Genomic DNA, 21238 nt, shown 5'->3' with positions numbered 1-21238 from the left:
AAAATAAAAATCCTATGACTAACAAAATGCTAAACAAGTGTGTATTATTGTAATTCAAAGCCTATTGCCCTATGATCATAATCATCGGGTACGATATGGTTTTATGTTTTGGAAAACAGATACATGTCTTACATTATTAGAGCTATCGGTGTAATTCAGGTGCGACAGTCAGTGTTGTGGCTAGTATAAGATAATCATCTGTTGCAAATGCCAGACATACCTAACCACCCCAATGATCCACCCCTTTTCCATGTCTTTGACGCAATAGCCCCTGCTTGTAAGAGTAATAACCTTGCTACACGGTGGATAGACCTATCTATGTCCTGACAGCCTGGTCGACTCGCCTACACTAACAGTTGTGTTACACTCCCCCATATGGCATAGACAAGACGCAGCGCGCCTCAGAGAAAGAAACTGACGTGTTTTGCGCATTTCCTGCACCAGTGTTTAGACGGTCGGAGGAGAAAGGGAGGTGTGCAGGAAACCAAGAATAGCAACGGCGAGAAAACAGCCTGGGAGTTTAAGGAGCAAACTGAAACCAAGTACAGCAACGGCAGGAAAACTGTCTGGGAGTATAAGGAGCGAACAGAAACCAAGAAAACCACAACAGAGTCGACCTGCAACTATACACTGCTTGAGCAATTCACAAATCGGGTAGCCGGTTTGGGAAACATCCCAAATGCTCGGCGAGGAGGCAGCAGTCTCTTCCAACGGTGGAATACGAGTGTTTCCAAAGCCTAGTGGAGTTGCGGAGGATAGTTTTGATAGATTTTGCTCTGTCGTGTTGCGGTTTGGGTAGTCTGTTGACATTCCAACTGCTGCATAGTCCTATTTTTCCTTCATATAAGCTTAACACGTGTATTTATTCTATTCAAAAGAAAGGCTTTGTCTGGTTGAACGCCAAATGTGGATTATCATTGGGAAAACCAAGACTGTTAGAAAGCAAAAACGAGACAATTTACTCTCATTAGACTGTTTCGGGAGGACTGATTTGCATCCGATTGGTAGTCTGTGTGTACTAGCGTGAGACGGGACAGCATTTCCCAGTTACATTTAAGTCTCAACCCATTCAAACCGTGGTCTTCATTTGAGGATTCAAACAATACATACAACTAGGACAAATGATTTATGACCAGTTAAAGAGTTAAAGTGTTTGGGTTAAGAGAATTTATTGTAAACAACCACTCATCTTCCAAGTCCTATTGAGGAGGATTACATCACCATGGCGGTGGTTTTCAATGGGTTATTGAAGATCAGGATTTGTGAGGCGTTGGACTTGAAACCGACAGCTTGGTCTCTCAGACATGCGGTTGGCCCAAAGACCCAGACTTTTCTCTTAGACACATACATTGCACTAAACGTGGATGACTCGCGTGTGGGCCAAACTTCCACCAAACAGAAAACCAACAGCCCTGCGTGGAACGACGAGTTCGTTACGGAGGTTCATAACGGAAGGAAAATCGAACTGTCTGTGTTTCACGATGCGCCAATTGGATATGACGATTTCGTGGCCAACTGCATCATACAGTTCGAAGATATATTGCAGAATGGCAGTAAGCACTACGAGGAATGGGTATGCTTTGGCCCCTTATTATTTGGTGTTCCTTGCTCATAATGCCTTTTACCAAGTTGTTTTCATCTCACTCTCAGCATCCTCATGCCCTTACGATTAGACTAAATTATTATACAAAGTTGTATTACTATTTTGCAAAACAGTCTAGGCCTTGAATTAATGTTCCTTTATCATTAACATCACCATTCACGAAAGCCCCTGGCTGGCATCCATCCACCATTGGTTTCCTGGCACTCTAGGTCACCTGTATCAAGCCAGGATCTGATAGATCTATGCGCAAATAACCCCGTTGCGTAGGAACGGTGGAGAGGAGGGTGCTTACAAGCCTGTCATAAATATTCCTATCAGCTGCGATGTAGGCAGCCTGCATTCTGAGAAAAGCAACATGTTTCCATATCAAAAGCAAGATTGAGTTCAAATCCGATGTGGGATGGGAAGGCCAGGCAGGTAGGACTGTAAGGCTGCGTTTACACAGGCAGACCAATTTTGATCACACACACACTAATTGGTGTTTTGATAATGGCATTCCGAACACGTCATGCATCTACATTTACATGTGTCCACCATATCCACATTTTGTATGTTCCCGTGTTTCCGCGCTATATTCAAATGCCAGTATGCATTCTGCAAACGGTGGAATAGGCAACGTATGATAGATAATAACACAACAACTGATGGTAGTTGCTAACTAGCCAGCTGGCCTATGTAGCTAGCTAGCAAGCAAAGCTAAATGGATTGCAAACGAGTTAGCATAACTCTCGTTTTTCTAAATATTAGTTAGCTGACTAACATTTATGAGGCCAGCAAACACTTTCCTCTCACGCTAGAAACGTATTTCCTCCAACTTTATAATGAGAAGGTGCCTCGGTCCCAAAACCCACTTTCTGTGGAGACTTGAGGGAGGAGTGCTGATGAAGTCACCCGCAGCATGGCTTTCGGTAGCCTGATTTGCATCCAGACCGAGGAGAAATCCGCACACAATGTAACGCAGACCATCTCCTGATGTGGTCAGCCAGATCTTAACACAATCAGACCACAGAGCGACTTGTGTGCGTCTAGACCCGTCATTTCAATGGCAAATTCATATTCTGAATGCAGAAGTTGCATGTGACTGTGACTTGAGAGCACTATTGCTGAGCCTGTGACAACTTGCAATTGATTTGTCATTTGCATATGTCTTGGAAACCATGATGCCCTTGAGATGTAATTCTAACGGGGACAAAGGTCCACATACAGAGAAGTCTTTCACAACCTTCCAGATAAATACTGGAATCATGAGGTTGCCTTAGGGCCATATGCTCTCTTATAAGATAGGCAGCTGCAGACTCAGTTGAGAAGACATGTAGCACATGATTACACCTAATGAAGGGTCATGAACATGCGGTGCCGACAGACTGTTTTCAAAATCTACAATCGTCCACCAAATTAGATGATCAATGCTATGTCCAACACATCTTCAATAAACGCTGACATGTTGTTTGGAGTATGATGAGACAGATCATGTGACATAGATAATGTTATACCTTATGATAGTCTGTGAGTACGGTTACATGCACACAATAATATGATTACTGTGAATAGTCCGCTTAATATAATATTTCGATTTAAACATTTACATGCTTTATTCCCTAATAATCCTGTTTACATGGACACATCTGAAATCAGGCTACCTGATGGGACTTTAATAAATGCAGAAAATCGCCAATCAAAATAAACGTTCTACCACAGCGACCAGTGACCATGTTATTTTTTGATGCCTATTTGATTCGGAGTATGGACATATAAAGTTTGTATGTGAAAACAATTTCTAAGATGCACAACATTACTTTCAGTTTTTCAGAACTGACTTTACTCGCCCAAAAGACTGAAGGACACTTGCTCTGCTGGTGATAGGACATGCACAGATCAAATATAGTGCTGTGACTCTAAGGCATTTACACCCTAATCATTTTGGACTCATCTGTTTCAATCAGCCTATGCTTACTTCGATTATGACTTTACGCCGATTAAAATAAGTAGAGTATGGTGTTTACATGACTGAAGCCTTACTCAGCCTATTGCCATAATCAGTTTAATATTGCATTATTAGTGTGCATGTAAACATACTCAATGTGAAGAAGGATATAGTAGATATTCTACCTTTGAATTCTAGTCATGAAAACAATAGGCTGTTTTCCTTGGCCTACTTCCCTTCAACATAGGCACACCTTCCTCAAGGTTTTCACTACAGGAGAGTGGGTGAGATTGAGGTTCCCTGAAGGGAAGTAGGCCAAGGTTTGTGTGGACATCTACATATCCTTACAGGTTCTGGCCCCAAGGACATCCAAATATCACTTCACAAACACTGCCCAACATAAAAGAAACATAATACATCTACTAAAACATTGTTTATAAATATGTCATTACAGTATGAGATTGAACTGTATCTGTTCCGGTACCAGATTACCACATCCAAAACTCCAGAGCTGTTCATATTAGGCCATGATAACAATGCTGATTATAAAATCATAGACATGAACAAAACAAATTAAAATAATGTAGATACTGATAATCAGTGGTGAGATGGATAACATGGACATCTTATAATAAAGGGTATATTCACAATAATACTGGGACTATTCATTGTCTTGAAGGCAATTCTGTTCCTCAGTATGACACTAAATCAAATCAAATTTGATTTGTCACATACACATGGTTAGCAGATGTTAATGCGACTGTAGCGAAATGCTTGTGCTTCTAGTTCCGACAATGCAGTAATAACCAACAAGTAATCTAACTAACAATTCCATAACTAGTGTCTTATGCACAGTGTAAGGGGATAAAGAATATGTACATAAGGATATATGAATGAGTGATGGTACAGAGCAGCATAGGCAAGATACAGTAGATGGTATCGAGTACAGTATATACATATGAGATGAGTATGTAAACAAAATGGCATAGTTAAAGTGGCTAGTGATACATGTATTACATAAGGATGCAGTCGATGATATAGAGTACAGTATATACGTATGCATATGAGATGAATAATGTAGGGTAAGTAACATTATATAAGATAGCATTGTTTAAAGTGGCTAGTGATATATTTACATCATTTCCCATCAATTCCCATTATTAAAGTGGCTGGAGTTGAGTCAGTGTCAGTGTCAGTGTGTTGGCAGCAGCCACTCAATGTTAGTGGTGGCTGTTTAACAGTCTGATGGCCTTGAAGCAAAGGCTATTATGACACTTTCCCTGTGAGGGAGGAACATTTTCATAAATACTGGGTTGCTTTATTCCTCTTATGAGTAGTTCTGTTCTCTTGGCCTCAGGGTGTGCTCTGTTCTCCTGGCCTCGGCATGGCAGATGGATAGGTGTGCTCTGTTCTCCTGGCCTCGGCATGGCAGATGGATAGGTGTGCTCTGTTCTCCTGGCCTCGGCATGGCAGATGGATAGGTGTGCTCTGTTCTCCTGGCCTCGGCATGGCAGATGGATAGGTGTGCTCTGTTCTCCTGGCCTCGGCATGGCAGATGGATAGGTGTGCTCTGTTCTCCTGGCCTCGGCATGGCAGATGGATAGGTGTGCTCTGTTCTCCTGGCCTCGGCATGGCAGATGGATAGGTGTGCTCTGTTCTCCTGGCCTCGGCATGGCAGATGGATAGGTGTGCTCTGTTCTCCTGGCCTCGGCATGGCAGATGGATAGGTGTGCTCTGTTCTCCTGGCCTCGGCATGGCAGATGGATAGGTGTGCCCCTGGCCTTGGCATGGCAGGTGGATAGATAGGTGTGCTCTGTTATCCTGACCTTGGCGTGGCAGGTGGATAGATAGGTGTGCTCTGTTATCCTGGCCTTGGCGTGGCAGGTGGATAGAAAGGTGTGCTCTGTGATCCTGGCCTGTGCTCTTCTGACAGACAGCTTTCACATACAGTACATTCTGAAGAGGAATACACAGGATACACATGGTACACAGTACAATGAAATGCTGACATACAGGTTCACTCTCGACAGTGTGTCTGAGGTAGGTGGGAGCTTGGATTATTGATTAGACTCTATCAGGTCCATTGTGGGGTGGAGGAGAAGGTATACAGCTCGTTGACGGTCCGGGGAAGTTCAGGGCAATAGGGTTTCTGTCTGTTTGACTTGTCGGGCTGGGAATGTTCTGTGCTGATGTTGATGGATCAGGCTCTGTCATCACCTTGCATGTCTCAGGAGGGTGTGCTTGGTTCATAGCTCTACGAACGATCTGTTCTCGGCAGGCTGGACTGGGCTGAAGGAGTTCTGTCCTTAGCTTACCCTCCCTCTCATTTTCATTCTAGGTAGTTTGGAGATCGCATCCCTGGGAACAAAATGTCAGTTTAGGGGTGTTGGTAAGTGCTAAGCATTGTGTATGTATTCCAGATGGAGAGACTGTTGTCCTGCTCTGACCTAAACAGCATTGCTCTGTGTCCTTTCCTTCCATATCTCCTTGCTCCTTGTGTCCTTTCCTTCCATCTTTCCTTTCTCCTTGTGTCCTTTCTTTACATCTCTCCTTGCTCTCTGTGTCCTTTCCTTCCATCTTTCCTTTCTCCTTGTGTCCTTTATTTCCATCTCCCCATGCTCTCTGTGTCCTTTCCTTACATCTTTCCTTTCTCCTTGTGTCCTTTCTTTCCATCTCCCCATGCTCTCTGTGTCCTTTCCTTTCATCTCTCCTTGCTCCTTGTGTCCTTTCTTTCCATCTCTCCTTGCTCATTGTTTATGTGCAGCTCCTCATAGGTGGGCCCCATGATTAATGTCCAAAATGCAAAGCATGTTGTCTAATTTAGAAGGCTTGCCAACGATTACTCCTCGAAGAACCTGTACCCTGGTAGGAACGTGTAGACATGCACTCTAAGATGCACAGGTGTATGCATGCACAGACATAGTTCTCACTCTCTCTCTCTCTCTCTCTCTCTCTCTCTCACTCACTCACTCACTCACTCACTCACTCACTCACTCACTCACTCACTCACTCACTCACTCACTCACTCACTCACACTCTCTCTCTCTCACACACTCACTCTCTCCCTCTCTCTCTCTCTCTCTCACACACTCACTCTCTCCCTCTCTCTCTCTCTCTCTCTCTCTCTCTCTCTCACTCACTCACTCCCTCTCACACACACACACAAAACAAAACATATTGGAGGGATACACATGCTGACTCAAACATTACCGTCACAATAGATGTATCTTTCATGGTTCATTTTGTTCATGTTTTTTTCAGAGTGTCTCTGTCTTTTGACAATGGGCCTTGTGAGTTTCTGGGACTGTTAGAACTTGTTAATTAGAAGGCTTGAGCAGGAGTTGGTATAGTATGGCTTTGATTGTAGACTATCCAAGACAATGAGAAGTGTATTTGAGCTAATACATTCCATACCGTTTTAGTCAACAGTAGGTGTGTAAAACATCTTCATTTGCTTTCAGTCAAGGCAGTCAGTCCAGCAGAGTTGGTAATAGGGAGAGTGAAGCGTGAGATTGTCCGGCTGTGTAAACTTCAGTGGCTGAGTGTTATGAGGGTGGGGTGAAACAGTATGTGTCAGCCTGGGCAGGCCTCTTTGTCTGGGCCTCTCCTGTGTCTGCCTTATCCTCAGACAGCAGCTGCATCTAGCCCCCTCCTGTCTCTATGCTAGCATGTCCCCAGGCACCCTCATTTGTTGACTTCTGTGATCGAAAAAGCCTTGGTTTCATGCATGTCAACATCAGAAGCCTCCTCCCTAAGTTTGTTTTACTCACTGCTTTAGCACACACTGCTAACCCTGATGTCCTTGCCGTGTCTGAATCCTGGCTCAGGAAGGCCACCAAAAATTCGGAGATTTCCATACCCAACTATAACATTTTCCGTCAAGATAGAACTGCCAAAGGGGGAGGAGTTGTAGTCTACTGCAGAGATAGCCTGCAAAGTAATGTCATACTTTCCAGGTCCATACCCAAACAGTTCGAACTACTAATTTTGAAAATTACTCTCTCCAGAAATAAGTCTCTCACTGTTGCCGCCTGCTACCGACCCCCCTCAGCTCCCAGCTGTGCCCTGGACACCATTTGTGAATTGATCGCCCCCGATCTAGCTTCAGAGTTTGTTCTGTTAGGTGACCTAAACTGGGATATGCTTAACACCCCCGCAGTCCTACAATCTAAGCTAGATGCCCTCAATCTCACACAAATCATCAAGGAACCCACCAGGTACAACCCTAAATCTGTAAACAAGGGCACCCTCATAGAAGTCATCCTGACAAACTGGCCTTCCAAATACACCTCCGCTGTCTTCAACCAGGATCTCAGCGATCACTGTCTCATTGCCTGTATCCGCTACGGAGCCGCAGTCAAACGACCACCCCTCATCACTGTCAAACGCTCCCTAAAACACTTCTGTGAGCAGGCCTTTCTAATCGACCTGGCCCGGGTATCCTGGAAGGACATTGACCTCATCCCGTCAGTTGAGGATGCCTGGTCATTCTTTAAAAGTAACTTCCTCACCATTTTAGATAAGCATGCTCTGTTCAAAAAATGCAGAACTAAGAACAGATATAGCCCTTGGTTCACTCCAGACCTGACTGCCCTCGACCAGCACAAAAACATCCTGTGGCGGACTGCAATAGCATCGAATAGTCCCTGCGATATTCAACTGTTCAGGGTGGTCAGGAACCAATACACGCAGTCAGTCAGGAAAGCTAAGGCCAGCTTCTTCAGGCAGAAGTTTGCATCCTGTAGCTCCAACTCCAAAAAGTTCTGGGAGACTGTGTAGTCCATGGAGAACAAGAGCACCTCCTCCCAGTTGCCCACTGCACTGAGTCTAGGTAACACGGTCACCACTGATAAATCCATGATTATCGAAAACTTCAACAAGCATTTCTCAACGGCTGGCCATGCCTTCCGCCTGGCTACTCCAACCTCGGCCAACAGCTCCGCCCCCCCCCCGCAGCTACTCGCCCAAGCCTCTCCAGGTTCTCCTTTACCCAAATCCAGATAGCAGGTGTTCTGAAAGAGCTGCAAAACCTGGACCCGTACAAATCAGCTGGGCTTGACAATCTGGACCCTCTATTTCTGAAAATATCCGCCGCCATTGTCGCAACCCCTATACCAGCCTGTTCAAACTCTCTTTCATATCGTCTGAGATCCCCAAGGATTGGAAAACTGCCGCAGTCATCCCCCTCTTCAAAGGGGGAGACACCCTGGACCCAAACTGTTACAAACCTATATCCATCCTGCCCTGCCTATCTAAGGTCTTCGAAAGCCAAGTCAACAAACAGGTCACTGACCATCTCGAATCCCAATTCTCCGCTGTGCAATCTGGTTTCCGAGCCGGTCACGGGTGCACCTCAGCCACGCTCAAGGTACTAAACGATATCATAACCGCCATCGATAAAAGACAGTACTGTGCAGCCGTCTTCATCGACCTTGCCAAGGCTTTCGACTCTGTCAATCACCATATTCTTATCGGCAATTACCAATTACTTTGCAGACAGAGTTCAGTGTGTCAAATCGGAGGGCATGCTGTCCGGTCCTCTGGCAGTCTCTATGGGGGTGCCACAGGGTTCAATTCTCGGGCCGACTCTTTTCTCTGTATATATCAATGATGTTGCTCTTGCTGCGGGCGATTCCCTGATCCACCTCTACGCAGACGACACCATTCTATATACTTCCGGCCCGTCCTTGGACACTGTGCTATCTAACCTCCAAACGAGCTTCAATGCCATACAACACTCCTTCCGTGGCCTCCAACTGCTCTTAAACGCTAGTAAAACCAAATGCATGCTTTTCAACCGTTCGCTGCTTGCACCCGCATGCCTGACCAGCATCACCACCCTGGATGGTTCCGACCTTGAATATGTGGACATCTATAAGTACCTAGGTGTCTGGCTAGACTGTAAACTCTCCTTCCAGACTCATATCAAACATCTCCAATCGAAAATCAAATCTAGAGTCGGCTTTCTATTCCACAACAAAGCCTCCTTCACTCACGCCGCCAAACTTACCCTTGTAAAACTGACTATCCTACCGATCCTCGACTTCGGCGATGTCATCTACAAAATTGCTTCCAACACTCTACTCAGCAAACTGGATGCAGTTTATCACAGTGCCATCCGTTTTGTCACTAAAGCACCTTATACCACCCACCACTGCGACCTGTATGCTCTAGTCGGCTGGCCCTCGCTACATATTCGTCGCCAGACCCACTGGCTCCAGGTCATCTACAAGTCCATGCTAGGTAAAGCTCCGCCTTATCTCAGTTCACTGGTCACGATGGCAACACCCATCCGTAGCACGCGCTCCAGCAGGTGTATCTCACTGATCATCCCTAAAGCCAACACCTGATTTGGCCGCCTTTCGTTCCAGTTCTCTGCTGCCTGTGACTGGAACGAATTGCAAAAATCGCTGAAGTTGGAGACTTTTATCTCCCTCACCAACTTCAAACATCTGCTATCTGAGCAGCTAACCGATCGCTGCAGCTGTACATAGTCTATCGGTAAATAGCCCACCCATTTTTACCTACCTCATCCCCATACTGTTTTTATTTATTTACTTTTCTGCTCTTTTGCACACCAATATCTCTACCTGTACATGACCATCTGATCATTTATCACTCCAGTGTTAATCTGCAAAATTGTAATTATTCGCCTACCTCCTCATGCCTTTTCCACACAATGTATATAGACTCCCCTTTTTTTCTACTGTGTTATTGACTTGTTAATTGTTTACTCCATGTGTAACTCTGTGTTGTCTGTTCACACTGCTATTCTTTATCTTGGCCAGGTCGCAGTTGCAAATGAGAACTTGTTCTCAACTAGCCTACCTGGTTAAATAAAGGTGGGGGAAAAAATAGCGCAGACTTTGTAGCCTCTCTCTGCCTCTCTCCCCCTCCTGTCTCATTGCTATCCCCAGACTTCGTAGCCTCTTTCTGCCTCTCTCCCCCTCCTGTCTCATTGCTAGCCCCAGGCTTCGTAGCCTCTCTCCCCCTCCTGTCTCATTGCTAGCCCCAGGCTTCGTAGCCTCTCTCCCCCTACTGTCTCATTGCTATCCACAGGCTTCGTAGCCTCTCTCCCCCTCCTGTCTCATTGCTATCCACAGGCTTCGTAGCCTCTCTCCCCCTCCTGTCTCATTGCTATCCCCAGGCTTCGTAGCCTCTCTCCTCCTCCTGTCTCATTGCTAGCCCCAGGCTTCGTAGCCTCTCTCCCCCTCCTGTCTCATTGCTATCCCCAGGCTTCGTAGCCTCTCTCCCCCTCCTGTCTCATTGCTAGCCCCAGGCTTCGTAGCCTCTCTCCCCCTCCTGTCTCATTGCTAGCCCCAGGCTTCGTAGCCTCTCTCCCCCTCCTGTCTCATTGCTAGCCCCAGGCTTCATAGCCTCTCTCCTCCTCCTGTCTCATTGCTAGCCCCAGGCTTCGTAGCCTCTCTCCCCTCCTGTCTCATTGCTAGCCCCAGGCTTCGTAGCCTCTCTCCCCTCCTGTCTCATTGCTAGCCCCAGGCTTCGTAGCCTCTCTCCCCCTCCTGTCTCATTGATAGCCCCAGGCTTTCTAGCCTCTCTCCCCCTCCTGTCTCATTGCTAGCCCCAGGCTTCATAGCCTCTCTCCCCCTCCTGTCTCATTGCTAGCCCCAGGCTTCTTAGCCTCTCCCCCTTTCCTGTCTCATTGCTAGCCCCAGGCTTCGTAGCCTCTCTCCCCTCCTGTCTCATTGCTAGCCCCAGGCTTCGTAGCCTCTCTCCCCCTCCTGTCTCATTGCTAGCCCCAGGCTTCGTAGCCTCTCCCCCTGTCTCATTGCTAGCCCCAGGCTTCGTAGCCTCTCTCCCGCTCCTGTCTCATTGCTAGCCCCAGGCTTTGTAGCCTCTCCCCCTGTCTCATTGCTAGCCCCAGGCTTTGTAGCCTCCCCTCCTGTCTCATTGCTAGCCCCAGGCTTCATAGCCTCTCCCCCCTCCTGTCTCATTGCTAGCCCCAGGCTTCATAGCCTCTCCCCCTCCTGTCTCATTGCTAGCCCCAGGCTTCGTAGCCTCTCCCCCTCCTGTCTCATTGCTAGCCCCAGGCTTCGTAGCCTCTCTCCCGCTCCTGTCTCATTGCTAGCCCCAGGCTTTGTAGCCTCTCCCCCTCCTGTCTCATTGCTAGCCCCAGGCTTCGTAGCCTCTCCCCCTGTCTCATTGCTAGCCCCAGGCTTTGTAGCCTCCCCTCCTGTCTCATTGCTAGCCCCAGGCTTCATAGCCTCTCCACCCCTCCTGTCTCATTGCTAGCCCCAGGCTTCGTAGCCTCTCCCCCTCCTGTCTCATTGCTAGCCCCAGGCTTCGTAGCCTCTCTCCGCTCCTGTCTCATTGCTAGCCCCAGGCTTTGTAGCCTCTCCCCCCTCCTGTCTCATTGCTAGCCCCAGGCTTCGTAGCCTCTCTCCCCTCCTGTCTCATTGCTAGCCCCAGGCTTCGTAGCTCTCTCCCCTCCTGTCTCATTCCTAGCCCCAGGCTTCGTAGCCTCTCTCCCCTCCTGTCTCATTGCTAGCCCCAGGCTTCTTAGCCTCTCCCCCTTTCCTGTCTCATTGCTAGCCCCAGGCTTCGTAGCCTCTCTCCCCTCCTGTCTCATTGCTAGCCCCAGGCTTCGTAGCCTCTCTCCCCCTCCTGTCTCATTGCTAGCCCCAGGCTTCGTAGCCTCCCCCTCCTGTCTCATTGCTAGCCCCAGGCTTTGTAGCCTCTCTCCCTCCTGTCTCATTGCTAGCCCCAGGCTTTGTAGCCTTCTCCCCCCTGTCTCATTGCTAGCCCCAGGCTTTGAGCCTCCCCTCCTGTCTCATTGTAGCCCCAGGCTTGAAAGCCTCTCCCCCTCCTGTCTCATTGCTAGCCCCAGGCTTCATAGTCCCCCTCCTGTCTCATTGCTAGCCCCAGGCTTGAGAGCCTCTCTCCCCCTCCTGTCTCTGAGCCTCTGGCTAGCCCCAGGCTTGGGATTCCATCTCTCCGCTCCTGTCTCATTGCTAGCCCCAGAACTGTAGCCTCTCCCCCCTCCTGTCTCATTGCTAGCCCCATACTTTCCTTTCCCCCTGTCTCATTGCTGGCCCCAGGCTTTGTAGCCTCCCCCTCCTGTCTTTTCATAGCCTCTCCACCCCTCCTGTCTCATTGCTAGCCCCAGGCTTGTAGCCTCTCCCCTCCTGTCTCATTGCTAGCCCCAGGCGTAGCCTCTTCCCGCTCCTGTCTCATTGCTAGCCCCAAACTTTGTAGCCTCTCCCCCCTCCTGTCTCATTGCTAGCCCCAATTGTGCCTCTCTCCCCCTCCTGTCTCATTGCCAGCCCCAGGCTTTGTAGCCTCTCCCCTCCTGTCTCATTGCTAGCCCCAGGCTTCGTAGCCTCCCCCCTCCTGTCTCATTGCTAGCCCCAGGCTTTGTAGCCTCTCCCCCTTCTTGTCTCATTGCTAGCCCCAGGCTTCGTAGCCTCTCTCCCCCTCCTGTCTCATTGCTAGCCCCAGGCTTCTTCTACTCCCCTCCTGTCTCATTGCTAGCCCCAGGCTTTTAGCCTCCCCCTCCTGTCTCATTGCTAGCCCCAGGCTTTTGTAGCCTTCCCCCCTGTCTCATTGCTAGCCCCATTGAATTGGACTTAACTCCAGTATGAATGTGTGTGTGTGTGACAGAGCGTGAAAGAGCGGCATTAACATCTGCTAACCATGTGTACGTTACCAAACATTTTTATTTTATTTTTACTACTCATTCAACGACTACTTCTTCATTTACTATTTCTTCAACTACTACTTCTTCAACTACTACTTCTTCAACTACTACTTCTTCAACTACTACTCATTAAAGTACTACTTCTTCATCTACTACTCCTTCACCTACTATTTCTTCATCTACTACTCCTTCACCTACTATTTCTTCATCTACTACTCCTTCACCTACTACTTCTTCAACTACTACTTCTTCATATACTACTTCATCCGCTACTACTTATTCATCTTCTACTTCTTCATGTACTACTTAATCCACTCCTACTTCATCAACTACTACTTTTTGATGTAATACTTAATCTACTACTTCTTTGTGTACTACTTCTTCATCTACTACTTTATAATCTACTACTTCTTCATCTATTACTTCATTATCTACTACTTCTTACGATACTACTTCATAATCTACTACTTCATAATCTAATACTTCATAACCTACTACTTCTTTGTGTACTACTTAATCCTCTACTACTTCTTCAGCTACTACTTTATAATCTACTACTTCTTCAGCTACTACTTCATAAACTACTACTTATTAATCTACAACTTCATAACTACTACTTCTTCAGCTACTACTTTGTGTACTACTTCTTAATCTACTACTTCATCAGCTATTACTCCTTATCTTTTACATCATTATCTACTACTTCTTGATCTACTACTTTATTATCTACTACTTCTTGATCGACTACTTTATAATCTACGACTTCTTCATCTATTACTTTATAATCTACTACTTCATAATCTACTACTTCTTCAGCTACTACTTCTTCCTCTATTACTTCTTAATGTACAGCGGCTTGCGAAAATATTCACCTCCTTAGCATTTTTCCTCTTTTGTTGCCTTACAATCTGAAATTAAAAAAGATTTTTTGGGGGGTTTGTATCTTTCGATTTAAAATCAAATCAAAGTTTATTTGTCACGTGCGCTGAATACAACAGGTGTTGACCTTACAGTGAAATGCTTATTTACAGGCTCTAACCAACAGTGCAAAAATGGTATTAGGTGAACAATATGTAAGTAAACAAATAAAAACAACAGTAAAAAAGACAGTGAAAAATAACAGTAGAGAGGCTATATACAGTAGTGAGGCTATATACAGTAGTGAGGCTATATACAGTAGTGAGGCTATATACAGTAGTGAGCCTATATACAGTAGTGAGGCTATAACAGTAGTGAGGCTATATACAGTAGTGAGGCTATATACAGTAGCGAGGCTATATACAGTAGTGAGACTATAACAGTAGCGAGGCTATATACAGTAGTGAGACTATAACAGTAGCGAGGCTATATAGAGTAGTGAGACTATAACAGTAGCGAGGCTACATACAGTGTGAGGCTATATACAGTAGCGAGGCTATATACAGTAGTGAGACTATAACAGTAGCGAGGCTATATAGAGTAGTGAGACTATAACAGTAGCGAGGCTACATACAGTAGTGAGACTATAACAGTAGCGAGGCTATATACAGTAGTGAGGCTATATACAGTAGTGAGGCTATATACAGTAGTGAGACTATATACAGTAGCGAGGCTATATACAGTAGTGAGACTATAACAGTAGCGAGGCTATATACGGTAGCGAGACTATAACAGTAGCGAGGCTATATACGGTAGTGAGGCTATATACAGTAGTGAGGCTATATACAGTAGCGAGGCTATATACAGTAGTGAGACTAACAGTAGCGAGGCTATATACACTAGTGAGACTATAACAGTAGTGAGGCTATATACAGTAGTGAGGCTATATACAGTAGTGAGGCTATATACAGTAGTGAGGCTATACCAGTAGTGAGGCTATACCAGTAGTGAGACTATAACAGTAGTGAGGCTATATAGAGTAGTGAGGCTATATACAGCAGCGAGGCTATATACAGTAGTGAGATTATAACAGTAGCGAGGCTATATACAGTAGTGAGACTATAACAGTAGCGAGGCTATATACAGCAGTGAGGCTATATACAGTAGTGAGACTATAACAGTAGCGAGGCTATATACAGCAGTGGGGCTATATACAGCAGTGAGGCTATATACAGTAGTGAGGCTATATACAGTAGTGAGACTATATACAGTAGCGAGGCTATATACAGTAGTGAGACTATAACAGTAGCGAGGCTATATACAGTAGTGAGGCTATATACAGTAGTGAGGCTATATACAGTAGCGAGGCTATATACAGTAGCGAGGCTATATACAGTAGCGAGGCTATAACAGTAGTGAGGCTATATACAGTAGTGAGGCTATATACAGTAGTGAGGCTATATACAGTAGTGAGGCTATAACAGTAGTGGGGCTATATACAGTAGTGAGGCTATATACAGTAGTGAGGCTATATACAGTAGTGAGCCTATATACAGTAGTGAGGCTATAACAGTAGTGAGGCTATATACAGTAGTGAGGCTATATACAGTAGTGAGGCTATAACAGTAGTGGGGCTATATACAGTAGTGAGGCTATATACAGTAGCGAGGCTATATACAGTAGTGAGACTATAACATTAGCGAGGCTATATACAGTAGTGAGACTATAACAGTAGCGAGGCTATATAGAGTAGTGAGACTATAACAGTAGCGAGGCTACATACAGTGTGAGGCTATATACAGTAGCGAGGCTATATACAGTAGTGAGACTATAACAGTAGCGAGGCTATATAGAGTAGTGAGACTATAACAGTAGCGAGGCTACATACAGTAGTGAGCCTATAACAGTAGCGAGGCTATATACAGTAGTGAGGCTATATACAGTAGTGAGGCTATATACAGTAGTGAGGCTATATACAGTAGTGAGATAATATACAGTAGCGAGGCTATATACAGTAGTGAGACTATAACAGTAGCGAGGCTATATACGGTAGTGAGACTATAACAGTAGCGAGGCTATATACGGTAGTGAGGCTATATACAGTAGTGAGGCTATATACAGTAGCGAGGCTATATACAGTAGTGAGACTAACAGTAGCGAGGCTATATACACTAGTGAGACTATAACAGTAGCGAGGCTATATACAGTAGTGAGGCTATATAGAGTAGTGAGGCTATATACAGTAGTGAGGCTATACCAGTAGTGAGAGTATAACAGTAGTGAGGCTATATAGAGTAGTGAGGCTATATACAGTAGTGAGGCTATATACAGTAGTGAGGCTATATACAGTAGTGAGACTATATACAGTAGCGAGGCTATATACAGTAGTGAGATTATAACAGTAGCGAGGCTATATACAGTAGTGAGACTATAACAGTAGCGAGGCTATATACAGTAGTGAGACTATAACAGTAGCGAGGCTATATACAGTAGTGAGGCTATATACAGTAGTGAGGCTATATACAGTAGTGAGGCTATATACAGTAGCGAGGCTATATACAGTAGTGAGACTATAACAGTAGCGAGGCTATATACAGTAGCGAGGCTATATACAGTAGTGAGGCTATATAGAGTAGTGAGGCTATATACAGTAGTGAGGCTATATACAGTAGTGAGGCTATATACAGTAGTGAGGCTATACCAGTAGTGAGACTATAACAGTAGTGAGGCTATATAGAGTAGTGAGGCTATATAGAGTAGTGAGGCTATATACAGTAGTGAGGCTATATACAGTAGTGAGGCTATATACAGTAGTGAGACTATATACAGTAGTGAGGCTATATACAGTAGTGAGGCTATATACAGTAGTGAGGCTATATACAGTAGCGAGGCTATATACAGTAGTGAGACTATAACAGTAGCGAGGCTATATACAGTAGCGAGGCTATATACAGTAGTGTGGCTATATAGAGTAGTGAGGCTATATACAGTAGTGAGGCTATACCAGTAGTGAGACTATAACAGTAGTGAGGCTATATAGAGTAGTGAGGCTATATAGAGTAGTGAGGCTATATACAGTAGTGAGGCTATATACAGTAGTGAGGCTATATACAGTAGTGAGACTATATACAGTAGCGAGGCTATATACAGTAGTGAGATTATAACAGTAGCGAGGCTATATACAGTAGTGAGACTATAACAGTAGCGAGGCTATATACAGCAGTGAGGCTATATACAGTAGTGAGGCTATATACAGTAGTGAGACTATATACAGTAGCGAGGCTATATACAGTAGTGAGACTATTTACAGTAGCGAGGCTATATACAGTAGTGAGGCTATATACAGACACCGGTTAGTCGGGCTGATTGAGGTAGTATGTACGTACATGTAGACATAGTTAAAGTGACTATGCATATATGATGAACAGAGAGTATCAGTAGCGTAAAAGAGGGGTTGGTGGATAGCCCGGTTAGCTGCAGATAGCAGGGGTTGGTGCAGATAGCCCGGTTAGCCAATGTGCGGGGGCACTGGTTGGTCGGGCCAATTGAGTTAGTATGTACATCAATGTATAGTTAAAGTGATTATGCATATATGATAAACAGATCTTATTTAGGGGCTTCATAGCAAAGGGGGTGAATACATATACGCGCACAACTTTTCCGTTATTTTTTTTCATTTCACTTCACCAATTTGGACTTGTTTGCTTATGTCCATTACATGAAATCCAAATAAATATCCATTTAAATGAAAGGTTGTAATGCAACAAAATAGGAAAGACACCAAGGGGGATGAATACTTTTGGAAGGCACTGTACTTCTTCATCATGTACTACTTCTTCATCATGTACTATCAGACTGTTGAACAGTTAAACAAATGCTCCCCCCCATTTATTTCTATACTGCTGCTACTCGCTGTTTATTATCTATGCATAGTCACTTCACCCCTACCTACATGAACAAATTACCTCAACTAACCTGTACCCCCACACATTGATTCAGTACCCTCTGTTTATAGCCTTGTTTATTGTGTATATATTTTATTAACTCTTTCTTGAACTGCATTGGTAGTTAAGTAAGCATTTCACCTGTTGTATTCAGAGTATGTGATTAATACATCTTGATTTGATACTACATCTTCATATACTACTTCTTCATCTACAACATCTTCATATGCTACTTCTTCATCTACAACTTCTTCATCTACAACTTTATCTACTCCTCTGTGTACTTCTTTTTCATCCTTCATTTACTATTTATTAATCTACTACTTCTTTGTGTCCTACTTCATTATCTACTACTTCTTCATGTACAACTTCTTTGTGTACTACTTCATATTTTACTACTTCTTCATCTTTTACATCAATCTACTACTTCGTCAACTAACACTTTTTCACCTACTACTTAGACCAAATTATTATGTGCATTGACAGCCTAGGAACTACTGCCTTGTTCAGGAGCAGAATGACACATTTTTTACCTTCAGCTCGGGGATTCGATCTAGCAACCTTTCCATTACTGGCCCAACGCTCTAACCACTAGGCTACCTGCTGCCACCTACTATGAAGTATCAGCTGAAGAAGAACTAGAGGAAGAAGCACTAGATCATGAAGTAGTAGATCAAGAAGTAGTAGATGATGAAGTAGTAGTGAAGAAGTAGTACATGATGAAGTAGTAAATGAGGAAGTAGTACACAGAAAAGTAGTATTAGAAGAAGTAGTATTTTAAGAAGTTGTAGTTGAAGAAGTAGTAGATTATCTAGTAGGGGGGAGGTAGCCTAGTGTGATCAAAACCCCAAGCTGTCAAGGTAAAAAAATGTGTCATTCTGCCCCTGAACAAGGCAGTTAAGCCACTGTTCCTAGGCTGTCATTGAAAATAAGAATTTGTTCTTGAGTGACTTGCCTGTTTAAATATAGGTCAAATAAATAAAAAAACTACTACTTCGTTGGGTACTACTTATTTGTATATTACTTCTTCACCTACTACTTACTTAATCTACTACTTCTTCATGTACTACCTCAGCTACTACTTCTTTGTGTACTACTTCTTCGTGTACTACTTCGTCATCTACTAATTCTTTGTGTACTACTTCTTCCTCTACTACTTAATTGTGTACTACTTTTTCGTGTACTACTTCTTCGTGTACTACTTCTTTGTGTACTAATTCTTCGTGTACTACTTCTTCCTCTACTACTTCATTGTGTACTACTTTTTCGTGTACTACTTCTTCTTGTACTACTTCTTTGTGTACTACTTCTTCTTGTACTACTTCTTTGTGTACTACTTCTTTGTGTACTACTTCTTTGTGTACTACTTCTTCGTGTACTACTTCTTCGTGTACAACTTCTTCATCTACTACTTCTACAACTACAACTTCCTCATCTACTTCTTTTGGTCAGAATTGAACCGGTTTAGGAAATGTGTTGTTTATTATTCTATAATTATTAATTATTATTCTATAATTTTCTTTCTCTTCCTTCCCCCGTTCCTTGATCTCTCTCTCTCTATCTCTCCGTCCTCTGCAATGCCATTACAGAGGAAATGGTTTGCTGTAATTGCTTGTGATGGCTTGTGTGTGCAGGCCCTGCTGTATGTTGTTCAGCAGCAGCAGTGATGACAGTAGAAGCAGCACTCATTTTGAACAGTGAGTTAATCCCTGAAATATGTCAGTGCTCAGCTCCACTGTGGGTCTACCAGGAGCATTCAACAGATCTCTGACTTTGCCCTCCCCCAGTCCTAACCCCTAAGCTTAACCTCAAGGAAAGGGAAAAACTGACTTGAGATCAGCGTTTAGAAGTAACTTCTCTTATCTCTTGTTAAACAGGTGCACCGAGCTGCACTCCCGTGGGGAGGAACTTAAAAACAGGTGTACAAGTGATTGGGGATTGTTAACAGAGGTTACAAGGGAGGTTTAGATGAGTGTTGAGAGGGTGTGTACATAACATAGTAGAGTAACATAACATAGTAGAGTAACATAACATAGAAGTGTAACATAACATAGAAGTGTAACATAACATAGTAGTGTAACATAACATAGTAGTGTAACATAACATAGTAGGGTAACATAACATAGTAGAGTAACATAACATAGTAGGGTAACATAACATAGAAGTGTAACATAACATAGTAGTGTAACATAACATAGTAGTGTAACATAACATAGTAGTGTAACATAACATAGTAGAGTAACATAACATAGTAGTGTAACATAATATAGTAGAGTAACATAACATAGAAGTGTAACATAACATAGTAGTGTAACATAACATAGTAGTGTAACATAACATAGTAGTGTAACATAACATAGTAGGGTAACATAACATAGTAGGGTAACATAACATAGTAGGGTAACATAGTAGTGTAACATAACATAGTAGTGTAACATAACATAGTAGTGTAACATAACATAGTAGAGTAACAACATAGTAGAGTAACATTACATAGTAGGTTAACATAACATAGTAGGGTAACATAACATAGTAGTGTAACATAACATAGTAGTGTAACATAACATAGTAGGTTAACATAACATAGTATAACATAGCATAGTAGGGTAACATAACATAGTAGTGTAACATAACATAGTAGTGTAACATAACATAGTAGGGTAACATAACATAGTAGGGTAACATAACATAGTAGTGTAACATAACATAGTAGTGTAACATAACATAGTAGTAACATAACATAGTAGGGTAACATAACATAGTAGTGTAACATAACATAGTAGTGTAACATAACATAGTAGGTTAACATAACATAGTATAACATAACATAGTAGTGTAACATAACATAGTAGTGTAACATAACATAGTAGGGTAACATAACATAGTAGTGTAACATAACATAGTAGTGTAACATAACATAGTAGGTTAACATAACATAGTAGGTTAACATAACATAGTATAACATAACATAGTAGGGTAACATAACATAGTAGGGTAACATAACATAGTAGTGTAACATAACATAGTAGTGTAACATAACATAGTAGGGTAACATTACATAGTAGGGTAACATTACATAGTTGTGTAACATAACATAGTAGGGTATCATAACATAGTAGGGTAACATTACATAGTAAGGTAACATTACATAGTAGGGTAACATTACATAGTTGTGTAACATAACATAGTAGGGTAACATAACATAGTAGGGTAACATTACATAGTAGGGTAACATTACATAGTAGGGTAACATT

At 43.6% G+C, this 21238-nt stretch overlaps 1 protein-coding gene across 1 annotated transcript in view; it reads left to right on the top strand.

Moving 5' to 3' along the window:
• The first annotated feature begins 317 nt into the window (after nucleotides 1–317).
• LOC115121610 (protein kinase C epsilon type-like) overlaps nucleotides 318–21238 on the top strand; it is a 225878-nt gene continuing 204957 nt past the window's right edge. The window contains 1 exon segment of the mRNA XM_065013213.1: nucleotides 318–1573. Coding sequence (XP_064869285.1) covers nucleotides 1223–1573 — 351 coding nt within the window. The 5' untranslated portion in view covers nucleotides 318–1222.

Source organism: Oncorhynchus nerka, linkage group LG28 (genome assembly GCF_034236695.1).
Source record: "Oncorhynchus nerka isolate Pitt River linkage group LG28, Oner_Uvic_2.0, whole genome shotgun sequence".
NCBI lineage: Eukaryota > Metazoa > Chordata > Actinopteri > Salmoniformes > Salmonidae > Oncorhynchus > Oncorhynchus nerka.
Note: the sequence above shows the minus strand (reverse complement) of the source record. Positions and strands in the feature narration are given on the sequence as shown.